The sequence below is a fragment of the Pezoporus occidentalis genome, unplaced genomic scaffold (assembly GCF_034315485.1).
Source record: "Pezoporus occidentalis ecotype Australia unplaced genomic scaffold, CSIRO_AGI_Poc_V1 ctg70, whole genome shotgun sequence".
Classification (NCBI taxonomy): domain Eukaryota; kingdom Metazoa; phylum Chordata; class Aves; order Psittaciformes; family Psittacidae; genus Pezoporus; species Pezoporus occidentalis.
The window spans coordinates 604733-619236 of NW_026916053.1; the positions used below are offsets into that span (position 1 = coordinate 604733).

The window sequence follows — 14504 nt, forward strand, 5'->3', positions numbered from 1 at the left end:
TCTCTTAATTCTGTAAATATAGAGGGGTTTGAAATTCATTGACAGTTTCCTATCTTCACAGTACTAGGGGTGTTATAAATGATGACAGTATAGCAAAGTGCTGTGTTTGTAAACAACTGGTTTTAGTTCTTTCAAATGTATTTTCCAGTTTATTCCCAATGAGAAAGGCTCCTAGCTTCTATCTATGGAAAGCTGCAGTTGCTGAATTGAATTATTAGCTCAAGAATGCAGTGCTGTAAGCACAGACCTGGCTGTGGGAAGAAGTCTATAAGATAAATGTATGCCTATTTTTAGTTTATCTAATAGCAGTTCCTCCTATGAAATAAAAAATTTCCCTTTTCTGTGAGCATGGATACAGAGTTTGAAATACTGGTGCCCTGTACATATGGTTATATACGTATATATGTATATATCTATGTTTATATATACATATAACAATATATATATAATTTGACAATAAATTTGACATACTAATTTGACAAGCCCTACAGCTTCCAGCAGTTTTAATCCAAGGCATCTAAATTGTCAAAACGAAGTGAAGCTCAGCTTACTTATGAGCAAGTATTTTATGTTTGTAAGGGATGTAGCCTGAATCTGAGGAAGCGTTCAAGAAGCCCAGCAAGATGTTTGGTGTTAATTTGTTCACATAATTTGGAATAGGCTTCACCATGTCTTAAATTTTTCTGTTTAACCAGACCAGCAGTTTCACTAGTGCCTGTGACTTTGCACTTCCTTCCAGCTGTCCCAATGGACATCCCTGGTCTGATCTTCATCCTACTGCCATCAGTGCCATCCTCAGTATTTCTAGCACAAAGAACAATGTGACATCTTTTTTGCTTCTGCAGAGTCTCGTTCTTGAGAGTCATCTGTAGCTATACTAAGAGCAGGAGTTGTTTTTTAGAGCAATTTCCTCAGTTCAACATATTTTCTTCAACGTGTCCACCCACCAATCTCCATCTCCTTCTCTGATACAACCGTCACTATCACTGTCATATACTGAGCGTATCCTAGCATCATTCTTTCAGTCTCTTTCTGAGATTATAATGAGAGAACATGTTAAAGGCCAAATCTGGGAAGCTACTGAAGGCCTGAAGCTTATGCAGACATCTGTTCAGCAAAATGAACTCTGCTCATATTCATTCTTCTGGAATGCACAGAATCCTTGTAGATGTATATTATGGATTAACTTCAGACAGATCAATTTGATTCTGGTTAATCCATCTGAGAAACAAAGATTAGCTAAAAAAAAAAGGGGGGGGAAGATGAGTAGAGGATGCATGTATACAGTTTATATACTTTTGTATACAGTGTTCTTCCTTGCTTAGTGAAGAACAAGTTAATATGCTGTTTCTGTTAATTATATATTGTTCTTTCTTTGGGGAGTTGTTCTTCAGCCTTCCAGTATCTGAAGGGGGCCTGTAGGGATGCTGGGGAGGGACTCTTCATTAGGGACTGTAGTGACAGGACAAGGGGTAACGGGTTCAAACTTGAACAGGGGAAGTTTAGATTGGCTATAAGGAGGAAATTCTTTCCTGTTAGGGTGGTGAGGCACTGGAATGGGTTGCCAAGGGAGGTTGTGAACGCTCCGTCCCTGACAGTGTTCAAGCCCAGGTTGGAGGAAGCCTTGGGTGAGATGGTTTAGTGTGAGGTGTCCCTGCCTATGGCAGGGGGGTTGAAACTAGATGATCTTAAGGTCCTTTCCAACCCTAACTATTCTCTGATTCTATTCTCATGAGTCATTGTGAGTGATTTTTACACAATTGCTATGTATCCCCAAATTCTCCAGGTCTGAAATGCACAGGAGTTTTAAGAGATGTGTTAGTGCTTAGGCAGATCAATCATTTGGGCTGTAATTTGCATTTTTACCAACTATGTTGTTTTCATTCTTTCCTCTGGCCCACCCCAGCAGCTTGGTCCCAGTTAGCTTTCTGGTGAGAAGTTCTGTTTTGTCAATGAAAATGTCAAATAAATCTTCTTACTCTGTTTCTTACTATTGAAAAACCTCTCATATTGGTATAAATGAGAAGTAGTGAGGTCAACAGCAAACGGGAAGTGCATCAAGTGTTTAGATACTGTAGTGATGGGGCTGATTGAAAAATAAAGATTCTTAGATTTGAAGTTGAGAAGCAACCGTTGCAATCATTTGCTTTACTTCCTGCACAAAATAGGGCAGATGATTTTACGCAGTGTCAGTAGCACATTGACTCCGACGCTGCTGTGCTCATTTCTTCTGCTGGTTTTGGGTATCTTATTGAAAATTGAGTATTTGATGTTGAGGTGCTATGAAAGTTTGATTTCTCCATGGGCAAACCACATGAGGAGCATGCTTTTATGTTGTATGGTCAGCTGGTTTCTGTTCTATTTGTGTATGTACTAGTAGGCCTTTGGGGTCATGATTTGGAGACACAGTGACTTCTCCTGGAGATAGTAACAAGTCAAAAGAACAAGTGGTTGTGTCTGGAGTTCAAAAGGGAGGATTAATTGTAGCGTATGAGGACTCCAAAAAATATTTTGTGATCCAGAGAAAACATGATGTGTTTAGCCACATTAAGAAATCGAGGACTTCCTTCTTCTGAGTGCATCAGTTACATCACAGTTCAATGACATGCAAATAAAATAGCAGTGTTTTAGTAAAAATCCTTCATGATGCATGCACAAAAAGTTAAAAATAAACAATAACTTTTTCTCTTTTCAGGGGTCAAATCTGACTGATATCTGCACACAGCTCTTGCTCCAAGGGACTTTGTTAAAAATTTCAGCTGGAAACATCCAGGAGAGAATGTTCTTTCTATTTGATAATCTTCTGGTCTATTGCAAGAGGAAATCCAGGTGAGTCCCTCCATGCTTATGGACCATTCAGAAGTTTTGTAAGCAGAAAGTATGATCAGTTACTGATCCCTCAGTGTGTTCCCTGTTGCTGTGCAAGGCTGAGTCACAGGTGTGATTTCCCTCTGTTCTCGAACATTGCTATTACTTAGACAACATGAGAAAGAAGTCACTCTGTGGTAGGATAAATATGCCACACAGTAATGGGGTCCCCACCCTGAGAAATGCATAATCCAAAGACAGAAGTTGATACAGTGCAGAAAAAACACGGAGTGAGTTTGTTACAGCTGGAAAACTTCCCAGAGCAGATGGGTCTCCAGGAGTGATGTGTAGAAGGAGGCCGTGCCAACTTTCATTGTGAGGTTATTCCAAGCAGACAAGGGTGACGTGAAAACCAATATAAAGCCAAGAAAGGGGAAAGTGGAAGACTAAGAAAGCGTTAAATAGATGCAGGACACAGAGGAGTGAGGAAGAGATGAAGATTAGCAAGTTGCTGTTTAGCTTTTGCAGCCATGTGCTCTGTGTGTCTACAGTTTTTGCATCATTCCGCCTTATAGAATTTGAGCGTTATTAACACCTACTGCTTACTATTAAAATACATTGTCAGAGTGGAGGGCAATTTGCTTGCTGCTGCAGCCAATTAGACTGTATTTCAGTCCTTAAGTTTTTCACCTGCACAAGCTCAAGTCTCATTTGCTTGGTCTTTCCTAAATTTTCCATACATTCTCTACACTCCAGATTCTTATCCTCCTCCTCCTTCAAGTTATGCCTTTAATGGTGAAGGCCAAGTAGAATGGCCAACCCAATTAGGAATATCAGTGTTCTCTCCAGATTCTCATATCTCAAAATTTGGGTTTATTTCCCAGTTCAGTGGAAATTTTGGAAACATTAAGCTGGTAAATATAATTTCAGTAATGTTTAGAATTTGTGTGGACAATGCTGAAACTATACAGCATAAATAAAAATTATTAGGTGAAATCTGCGTTAGAAATGATTAGAATGTAATATTAACATTTAAATTGCAAAGAAAATTACACAATTCAAACTTATGTGGCTTTTAAGAGTATCTAAGTGAAGCCTTTTGACTCTGCTGAAATGAAGTAAGAAAAACACATCATTTTGACTCTGCCAGATTTGTCAAAATCCAAACTTCCACAAGACACAGTTCATAGATTTGTGTCTTCTGACAGAAAACTGTTTCTTAGGGAATTAAAAAAAAAAAAAGAAATCAATTTGATATCTAATCTTCTTTAAAGCTCTGAGAAACTGGTTTTCTCATCCTGTTTGTAGTTCAGGTTAGCAGAGCCCCTCCTGTGCTGTCCAGGCATTTTTCCCGGAATACTAAGGTTTAGAAAACAAAATGTTCTACTTTAAGCAACTCTTTTTTTGTACATGAGACATTACTGAGCTACTCTGTAGTTTGGCTTGATTTTGGAGGAGGCTGCCTTAACACTCTCATTTCCCCAGAGGCTTGATAGTGTTTATCTTTGTCTAATAATGTAGCTTGAACTGATGAAATGTTCAGAATCTGATTTCCATTATTAAGTCTGCTGGAATTGCCTAGTGTAAAAGATATATTTAGGAATTGCTGAGTGACTTTAATTTTAAATATTTCTCCTTTTTAGCTGCTATTTATAATTAGTCCAGGATGGAAATCGGTGTCTATCCAGTTGTGCTGGTGTGATTATTTGGTCAGCTGCATGACAAACAACTGGCATGTTAGTGGGACACAGCTTTTGGAGAAGCCAGTACCACCAAAAACCTGCCTGTGTCTGTTCCTAATTTGAAATTGAATTACTTGGTTCTCAGCTCACACTGTGCTTATCTTGTAGAAATCACTGAAGCTTTTCTTGACTCAAAAATGCAATCAGAATTCAGACCTGTCTTTGATAAGTAGTCAACAATGCAGCCATTTAGAATTTAGGCATCGTATCTTTTCACAATAGGGTAAATTAGGAGTAGCATTGTTGAGACCAGTTTAAGATGTGTCTTAGAATGTGATCTGTGATTTTTCAGTCTAAGACTGCAATCTCATCTTTTGCAGAAGCTTTGGGAAGTCTGACAAATTGATGACATAGATTTTCAGAGCTGAGTATTGTTCTGTGTTTTTAGCAGGATCATAGACAGTTGTTTAAATTGAATCCTGATGTCAGGAACAATATATTTCATGTGGAGAAATGGGCTGAGTATTTAAAGGGTTTTGCTAAGGCTGCCAGGATAGCTTTTCTTTAGATTCCAATAGTCATCTTTAGGAAATGATCTAATGGCTCCAAGATCTCCATCCCTGTCAGTCTGATTGGATGTAATATATGGTCATCACTAAATGTGTATTTGTCACTAAAACTAGTTGTAAAAGGAAAAATTGTTCAGAAGAGCTTGGTGGTTCTCCTCTCACCTCAGTTTATCACAGATACTTCACTCAGATTTTTTTCTCTCCAGGTGTTTTTTATTGCAATATTTCTTGAATCTCACGAGCTCCTGGCAGGTTGCCACAGCAATCCCTTCACTGCACAGAGCTGGGACACTTGCCATCCCAAATGATGATCATTTGACCGGTTGTGTTTTGGTTCATATAGCAGAGTTGTTCTTAGATATTAAAGCTCAGCAGGTGTTAGTTGGATGGTTTTAAACCTGTTATAAACATAAAAATCAGAACGTAACTAGCAATGAAAGTGCTTTCCTGATTATTTTTTTTATAAGACATTTCAAGAAAGACGCTATAAAGCTTATGGATAATGATGTAAACTTTGGTGCAAAGTTGCCACAGCAGCACTTTCATGAATGCCCCCTACAGCAACATTTAACACAAATATGACAGGCCATTTGACACCAGCCTCTTTACATGTTTTATTTCATATTTGGAACTGGGTATACATCCCACAAATTTATCAAAGCTTTAGGCAAACAAAAGTGCAAATGTAACGTTTTGTCAGGGGATATTGCAGTTTTCATCCCAGAGCCATGTGCAGTTGGATTGTACTGGCATTTCAGTCAGTCATCAAGAATGTAAAGCTTGAAGGCATCTCAGTCTTCACTTAATCTTGTAAAATAAGCTCTTTATCGTTGTACTGACACTGTTGTACACTTATCTTTCTGAGCTGATGGAGTAGTCCAGTTTTTCAGAGTCAGAGGTGTGGTCAAATACCACAAAACACTGTATCAGAATCCTTTTTTAATAGTCATATCTCAGAATGATATATATATATGTATGTTACTCTATTTGTTTATGTGTTGTTAACAGTCTAAATCCTAATTGCAGGGTTACTGGAAAAAAAACATCTAAAAGGACAAAGTCAATCAATGGTTCCCTTTATATCTTCAGAGGCCGAATAAATACAGAAGTCATGGAGGTGGAAAATGTGGAAGATGGAACAGGTATGAGACCAAATACTGTCTTTTAACAACACAGCAAGTCCAGATATTATTTTGCAAGGTGTTACAAATGTACTTTTCTGTCCCCTTTAAAGAAATCTCAAGCAAGCTATGCAGCTTCTGGTACCTTCATTATTAGGCCAACTTATATTTGTTGAAAGACTGGACATGCTTTCAGGCACTAGTCCTTCGTTCTGAAATAACCTTATGAAGAGTTTGTGTACCCAGAAGCTTGTCTATTTTTTCTCCTAATCCAAGTTAATTTAGCAAAAGATACTTTATCTTCTTTCCATCCTTTCTTTTTTTACATCTTAAGCCATTACAGCTATAACAACAGAACTTCTGAATCATCTCATTTAGAACACTAGCAAATATTAGTCTTAGCCTCAAATCAGTAGTATGGAATGTGTCCCTGAACAAAATATGGGAACGGTTCTTGTGTTCTAATTTCATCTACAAAGGCCAAACCCAACCCCTCCTCTTACAGTAATAAATCAGGAATGAATATTATGGCCTTTAAACAGTTGACACTTAAAGAGTTCCCGTGTCCAATGGACAAAAATCCTTACAGTGCAAGAAGTTAGCGTGTCCCTAGAAAGTTCAGATCAAATAACCTGAACAAACTTCATCGACTGTTACACTGATGTCATTATGTTTTAAATGTTTTAATTCTTCTGAGGTGAAATTACAGTGTCACTCTTAGGGCTGAAACAGTCAGTTTAACAGCCTACGGATACTTCTGTTAATATGCGTACTTACAGGTAAGTAATGACCAGTCACGTGGACAGTCAGTAAGAATGGTGCATGAGGAACACCTCCAGAAGTCAGGCTTTTTTAGTTAAGGTGTCTCATGCCGATTTGATTGAAGTAGCAGGCCTTCTGTTCACTGTATACATTGTGCTTTGGGTTTCTACAGCAGATTACCACAGCAACGGCTACACTGTGACAAATGGTTGGAAGATACATAACACAGCCAAGAACAAGTGGTTTGTCTGCATGGCCAAGACTGCAGAGGACAAACAGAAATGGTTGGATGCTATAATCAAAGAAAGGGAGCAGAGAGAGAGTAAGTGGATAATGTATTTTGTAATACACTGAATGAACTTGTGTACAGAGGTGTAATATATATGCATGTAGAAGTATCTGAGAGAAAAAGGTTGCAGTTTTACCTCCATGGGCGGAATTAAAATCTGTCCTTAATGAAAAAGAAAATCCATTGATTGAAAGCAAGTATTTCTGAATGTGTACCTTGGGGTTTTAGGGACTTGTGTCACTGTATTTATCAAACATTTTTATTTACCAGAGGCAGTTTCTTTGAAGCATTGAATTACTGTTGAAAAAATAACATTTAATCAGTTACAGTTTTTGGTCTTATACTTGCTAAGGAATAATGCTTTAGATGTTTAAGAAAGTTACAGATCTGTCACTGACGATTCATGAAAGCAGAGAATCCTTTAATGTTCTTTGAAATCGAAACTTAGTTTTTATATTACAGTACTTTGCATCTAATCTGCTAAACACCATGCACATTGCAGTGTTGTTATCATAGAATATGAACCGTTTCGAACATACTTTAGCATGTTTGAAGCCCGATGCACATTTTGGTAATAGCAGGGGTACTGCCTTCAAAATGTAGATGTGCATGGTGTAAATTCAGAACTACCTGAAGGCAACAGAGAGAATCGGGTTCGATTTTTGCTCATCAGTCAGTTCTGAATCCCACTCTAAGGATCCTGAACTTCCACATGCAGTATTTCTTTAATAAAATACATTTCTTGGCTCTTACTTTTACCCTCAGAGTGCTAAATCATGTCTCTAAAAGGTCCCATGAGTCTCCATTTTGTAGTGAGTTTTCGCTTTCTGAGGTCACTTAACTGCTCTGCGGAATTTCCTGTGCATCAGGTAAAATGTGTGAGAAGAGAGAAAGTTCAATAAGAAGTAAAACAGGATTATTAAAACAGACCATGTATAAGCAGGGAGCCTGAGAATATGGGGAGGTGACTCAGGAAGGGAGAAGAACTATTCCATAACAGAAAGTTTCTCAAAGCTTTCCATGCAGCATTGGCTAGTTAGATTTTCTGATGCTTTTTGTCATACAGTTTTATGATGTGGCCAGCTGATGACAGGCACTCAGGATAAGCATAGATATTCTGGCAGACATTCCAGGCCTTACTGGAAAATCTCCTTTGGAGCAGAGTACTTACAAAGTCACAGAGATATCAGTGTTTGGATTAGAAAGGAGAAAGCTTGGTGAGATTCCCAATCCTGCAGGATGAGTTGGGTAAAATGTGCATTCCAGTCTGCCGTTTACATCAGAGCCTGGGGAATTCAGTGATGTAAGACCAGCAGGAAACATGTATACTATTACACAGGCTGTTTTCTATCACAAGTTCACGTTGCAAATTAGCCTCAGCTACATGTGTCAGCATTTGCGATGAATTGGATCACAGTACTGGAGGAAGAAGAGGGTGGAAGAGTTAACAGCAGTAAGCCATGGGGGATGTGGAGCCAAAACTCTTGGACACATGAAAGAAATACTGTATTTGAATGACAAAATGCTGTGCAAGTCTAATTTCTGGAACGTGCCTTTCAAGCCTCTAAACCAAATGCATTAAGCGTTTTCAGAAAGCTAGAAAGCAGCTCTGATGACACAGAAGAGTATTAATTCATTTCAGTATCTTACCATAAAGCAACAGGATTTATGTCCAGTTAGGGGGAGCTGCTTTTCCCAAAGAGTGTACAGTTTTTTTATGTCTAGCCTTACACTGATCACTTACATTCTGCCCAGTGTAAATCTGTGTAAAAATTGGGATGTACCCAAGTGCCAATGTGCCGAGTACAGGAGCAATTCAGGCTGCCTGTTTTCAAAAATGTTAGGTGTCTAAAATATGTGCCTCTGTTTTGGAGGACTCCAGAGTTGCCTAGATTTACAGGTTCAAGTTTCAAGAAAATAGAAGTACGTGTGCAGGCTAGAAGAGAAAAAACTTATACAGCAGCAAACCAGCTGTCCTGAAGCAATTTGCAAACCTAAAGGGAGGAGTGCCAGCAAATGCCAGTTATGATGATAGCTGTAACATAGACACCTCTTGTTTGCAGAGTTTGTTCTCCTGACTGCAGGAGTTTTCAAGTTAGCATGAGCTATGTGGAAACTCATGCAACGTGGTCATGAAATTTTCTCGCTCCAATTATCTGTCATTCCTTAAATCATTCAGATTTATTTCACTGAATATTATAATTGTCAAAATGTATTTTTTGCTTAAGGTATTAGTAAATACAATAATTAAGAAAGGAGGAGAAAATAATGTTCTTTTCTAGTTTTGATTTATTTAAGGATGTGAATCTGATTTCAGCAGTTTTGTATTTCTGGCGTCAAGTAATATAACACTCAAAAAGTCATATGCACTGTCAAGCATTTTGATGCCTCGAACAAGTCTTACGCTGGCAGTTATTCTGGGGCCAAAAATGTAATTGCAACAGGAAATAATTTTGAGAAGGTACAGAATTACAGAGTGGTTTGGGCTGGAAGAGACCTTAAAGATCATCTATTTCCAAACCCCTGCCATGGGCAGGCACACCTTCCACTAGACAAGGTTGCTCCAAGCCCCTGTGTCCAACCTGGCCTCTTGAACATTGCCAGGGATGGGGCAGCCACAGCTTCTCTGGGCAACCTGTGCCAGTGCCTCACCACCTCACAGTAAAGAATTTCTTCCTAATATGTAATCTAAATCTCCTTCTGTCAGTTTAAAGCCACTCCCTCTTGTCCTGTCCCTACAAGCCCATGACAAAGTCTCTCTCCAGATTTCTTGTTGGCTCCTTTAGCAGTGGGAGCTGCTCTAAAGTTTCCCCAGAGCCTTCTGTTCTCCAGGCTGAATGAGCCCAGCTCTCTCAGCCTGTCTCCAGAGCAGAGCTGCTCCAGCCCCTGGAGCATCTTCATGGCCCCCTGGACTCTCTCCAACAGCTCCATGTCCCTCTTGTGTTGGGGTCCCCAGAGCTGGACTGCAGGGGCTTCTATCCAGGGAGGAATAGAGGGGGAGAATTCCCTCCCTCGACCTGCTGGTCATGCTGGTGGTGATGCAGCCTGGGACACAGTTGGATTTCTGGGCTGTAAGCACACACTTATGGCTCGCATTCAGTTTCTCATCAACCAACATCCCCAAGTCTTCCTCCTCAGGGCTTCTCTCAATCCATTCTTCGTCCAACCTGCAGTTTTGCTTGGGATTGCCCTGGTGTAGGTGCATCTTTCCTTGGAAGTTCTCCGTGTTCTGTAAACCACTCTGCTTTGTGTGATATTAAGGATCTGAAGGAATTTCTGTTTTGTATTCCAGGTTTGAAACTGGGAATGGAGAGGGATGCATATGTCATGATTGCAGAGAAAGGAGAGAAGCTCTACCAAATGATGATGAGCAAGAAAGTGAACCTTATCAAAGACAGGAGGAGAAAATTAAGCACTGTTCCCAAGTGCTTTCTTGGCAAGTAAGTGGTATTTGAATTGAAAAGGCCCTTTCATTCCAATCAAAAGAACGGACTCTGGATTTTCTGGGGGTGGCATTATGAGGTCAGATCAGATGTGCATTGATGCAGCTTAATTGAAAAGGCCAATAACCCCCATTACAGTTGTGATTTATTAAAATTAATCATTGATTCCTATTTATGCTCTGCAGTGACAGCTCATTCTACTCTACAGTAACTCTTAACAGCTGTTTCAAATCACCAAAAGGAATAAGAAAAAATACCTTAACTCCCACAAGCTCAGGCCTGTTGGTGGCCGAACCTATATCCTCATTGGTGCACAAGCAAATGCTTACCAGGTGATGCTTAAACCCAGCAGAACTGTCCCAAGTTTCAAGATTAAAGTTAGAAGTTTCCTGTTTGTCAATGTAACATACACAAATGACATTTTGTGCATCCTGAGGCATTTGTTAGAAGTACAGGGCTTTAGTGCCTGGAAAAGAACTTTCCCAGGATAGATATTACAACATAATTCTGAAGTACAACACATATGGGGCAGTAGACCCCATGGATGAATCAGACCTCTGATTAGATACAGTAGCAGTGGGGCTGTTGTAGGGAAATATCCTGCATGGCACAGAGGGAGACACATTAGTTGACCTGAGAAGACTTTTCTGCCTCAGCTGTTTATGATTGAAACGATCAGCTGTGGGAGAGGCAGATTATCCATTCATTTCCCTTCTCTCCCCCTCTCTCTGTAATGGCAGTTTGCAGGCAGCATTCCTTGTGTACAGGGTGTGGAAATGATGCATTGTCTTTCTGGCTGACAGAAGGCAGTCTGGTAGCACAGACTGGTCATATTTCAACTATTAAACCCCTGATTTTTTGAAATTTGGTTGGTTTTTTTCTTCACCCTCAGCCTCCCCTCCCCCAGCTGATTTTACTGGATCCATTTTGAAACCTTTAAGTTCTGAATTTGGAGGCATGATATAGCATTTCCTATTTCCTACACAAGAAGTACCAGATCAGAAATGTACATTCTTCCAGTGCTTATATATATGAGTGTATATATATGTGGAGTCCTGGATTTTTTGCTTGATCTCAAGTCTTACCTATGATTTCCTGCTGCTACTTTATCTTTTAAAATGTCTGTAGTCTTAAAGCTCCACAGTCTGTCCGGCTCATTGCCCTCAGTTTGCTTGACAGCCACTTGACATTCCTGTAGTGAGGACTTGACCTAACTTTGCTAATGGGTAACTGAGCTCAAACTGGGATACCAACAGGTATCCTGATCTCTGAGAAAAACATTATTTCTGCTAATGTTGCAGCTCTTCCCATAGAAAATAACTGCTGGTATCTTTTCATCAGTCACTTGCTGGTACAATTCTGGGCAAGTCAGTTGAGTGCAACTCTATCAGGACAATCTAGTCGTGACTCGCAGACTTTCTGTATCATTACTGGGGCTTCTCCTGAACAGTGTGTATTGGCTGTGACCTGGTCATTTCTTCAGATATTCTGGGTAAGGCAGTCACTAATAACTGTGCTGAGATGTACTTAGTGGTTTTCTACTACATGCTGCTGAGAGTAACCCTAAGACTGCAGAAGACTAGTTTTTCTCTTGGCCTTTGGATATCAGATAGCATCTAGTAATTCAAGAGAGAAAATGTGGTTGCAAAAGAAAAAGTAGGAACTAATCCTAACATCTTCACAAACATCACATGCGTTTATTTATAAGGCTGTTTACTGAGCTTCAGCAAATGACTTGCTGAGTGCAAATCCATTTTCCTAACCACTCAGGTATCCTGGCATTTAGGCATGCGACTAGTTATACATTGGGAAAGATGTGTGTTGGTGCCAATATCTGCAAATGGTATGCTTGCCATGCTTCTTGTCAGCACTGCCCTAAATTGATTACAAAATCTTGAAACTGTGTTGAGCCTGTAATAGAGAGGTTCTCTTAACCTCAGAAGATTCCAAACATATCTGATCAGATTGCACAAACCTGATGGGCTGGATTTTCGTGTGTATTTCTTGACTAGAAACCCAGCTGTTCTAAGTCCTTTATTTTCAGAGCTATAGTTGGGAGATGGTGTCCTGACTTGCATTCCAGGTGAGAACTGAACTTGGCAGCACTGAGCAATGAGGAGACCTCAATTATACTGGAGAACTGCTTAGAACAAGATGAGGAAAAAGTCAGGCTTTGCCATCCACTTTTTGAGTTGATGGTTTTTTAGCAACACTTCAGCATATACCTGAAAACCCTCTCAGAATATTTCTGGATCATGCACTCTTCAGTGCTTGTAAAGCCTTCAGAGTAAATGATCACTGATTTTGCATACAAATCAAATACCATAGAAGTCTTAAAGTAACTCTTAAGAAAACCATCCCATGGTTCTGATTTTCAGGGCTCTGAGAGTAGCTTTCAGTTATTTTCCTTTCTTAGGAAACTGAAAATTGCAAACTGTTTTTGCAGTTGCAAACTTTAAGAAAACTGCCTTACATTTACAATCCAAATAGGCTCCAGGGACACAGTTCTAGATAAAAGAAGCAGGAAAGCTCACAGGGTAGCATTGTTCTGCGGAAGTATGGTACACTGTTTAAGTGCTGTAAACTGCGTAGACCCATGGCACTTGATGGAAAAATATGTAGCAACTGGGCACCTACCCTGGGTATTTAACAGGATTACAGTCATAGGCCAGCATGTGCCTGATGGGGCACTCCAGAGAGGGTTTGTCTTTTATTCTCGGTAATGAGTGAAGAGGATTATTCTTGCTTCTCCTCCTTCTGCAGTTGATACTCTGTTCCAGCTTTTAAATACTTCTAGAAACAGTTCAGAATCACTGGGAAATTGAGAATGAGCTTTCCTTAGGAGATAGAAAGTCTAATTCACCACTCCAGTACTCCGGTTTTAGGAGTTTTACAAAACTCTGCTGGTTTCCATGGGATTCCCCTGGCATAGTTGAATAGATTCTGCTGCTTTTTCAGCACTATGACAGTAACAGAGTAGCCCCTCAGCAGACCAGAGTTTTCAGTACTGAAGTTGTTGTTGTTCTAAAGGCAAAATGCAAATGCTACCTACAGCTTGGATGAGTCAGGTCTGATAAACGTGAAGATACTAAAAATACTTCATTTAGAGCCCAAAGGTGGAGGCATGGATACTGGTTTTTATAAGCAGCAACCCACTGCACATTGGCAAATAGACAAGTGTTTTATTGAACTTGGATTTCCCATATGTCACTCTACTTTCATATATCGCTTTTATTCTTCTCCATGAATTTAACACTTTTCTAGTATAATCACTAATTAACCTGGCAAACAGCTCAGCCCCTTAGGGCTTTGGCACTGCTTGATTCATCAGGCTTGCAATGTCTGTTTTTCTGTACTTACTGTTTCTAATTGAGTAACATCCTACATATCTATCCATTTTTGGCTTTTATTCTGCCCATATGTGCATCTTTGCCCCTCTCCATAGAGAGGTTTTGTTCCGTGCTGCATGAGCAGACAGACTTAGCACTTTTTGTCCATAAATTAGAAGCATCGTGTATATATCTGCCAGGCACCAGCTCCGGTAAATGACCTTAAATTAACCTGTCAGTGGGACTTGTGCTCTCTCTTAGTGCTCTGTGCTTGAATTAAGTAGGTTGAATCTTCTGTCCTAACTCCTACTGTGCTTCCATTAAAGCCAGTGCAATGCAGACCCAGTGAAGAACAGTGAGCATACATAAGACCACAAACACTGCTTGGAGGAATAGCTTGGGTAGAACTAGCTGCTTTCTCTACTTTTCAACTTGTTGTTTTTAAGGTCATCAGTTAATTTTGCCGTTTTTTTTCCCCATGCATGTCTGGATTGCTCAATA

The 14504-nt window shown here is 39.7% G+C and overlaps 1 protein-coding gene across 3 annotated transcripts in view; it reads left to right on the top strand.

Annotated features, from left to right (window-relative positions):
- The window catches only part of PREX1 (phosphatidylinositol-3,4,5-trisphosphate dependent Rac exchange factor 1), a 150843-nt gene that overhangs the window by 87506 nt on the left and 48833 nt on the right, over positions 1–14504 (top strand). For 2 of the 3 annotated variants that reach the window (XM_062642368.1, XM_062642367.1), the window contains exons 7-10: positions 2696–2829; positions 6086–6201; positions 7115–7264; positions 10524–10671. In XM_062642368.1, the coding sequence (XP_062498352.1) occupies positions 2696–2829; positions 6086–6201; positions 7115–7264; positions 10524–10671 (548 nt within the window). The remainder of the gene's footprint in view (positions 1–2695; positions 2830–6085; positions 6202–7114; positions 7265–10523; positions 10672–14504) is intronic. The other variant, XM_062642369.1, reaches the window with a different exon arrangement.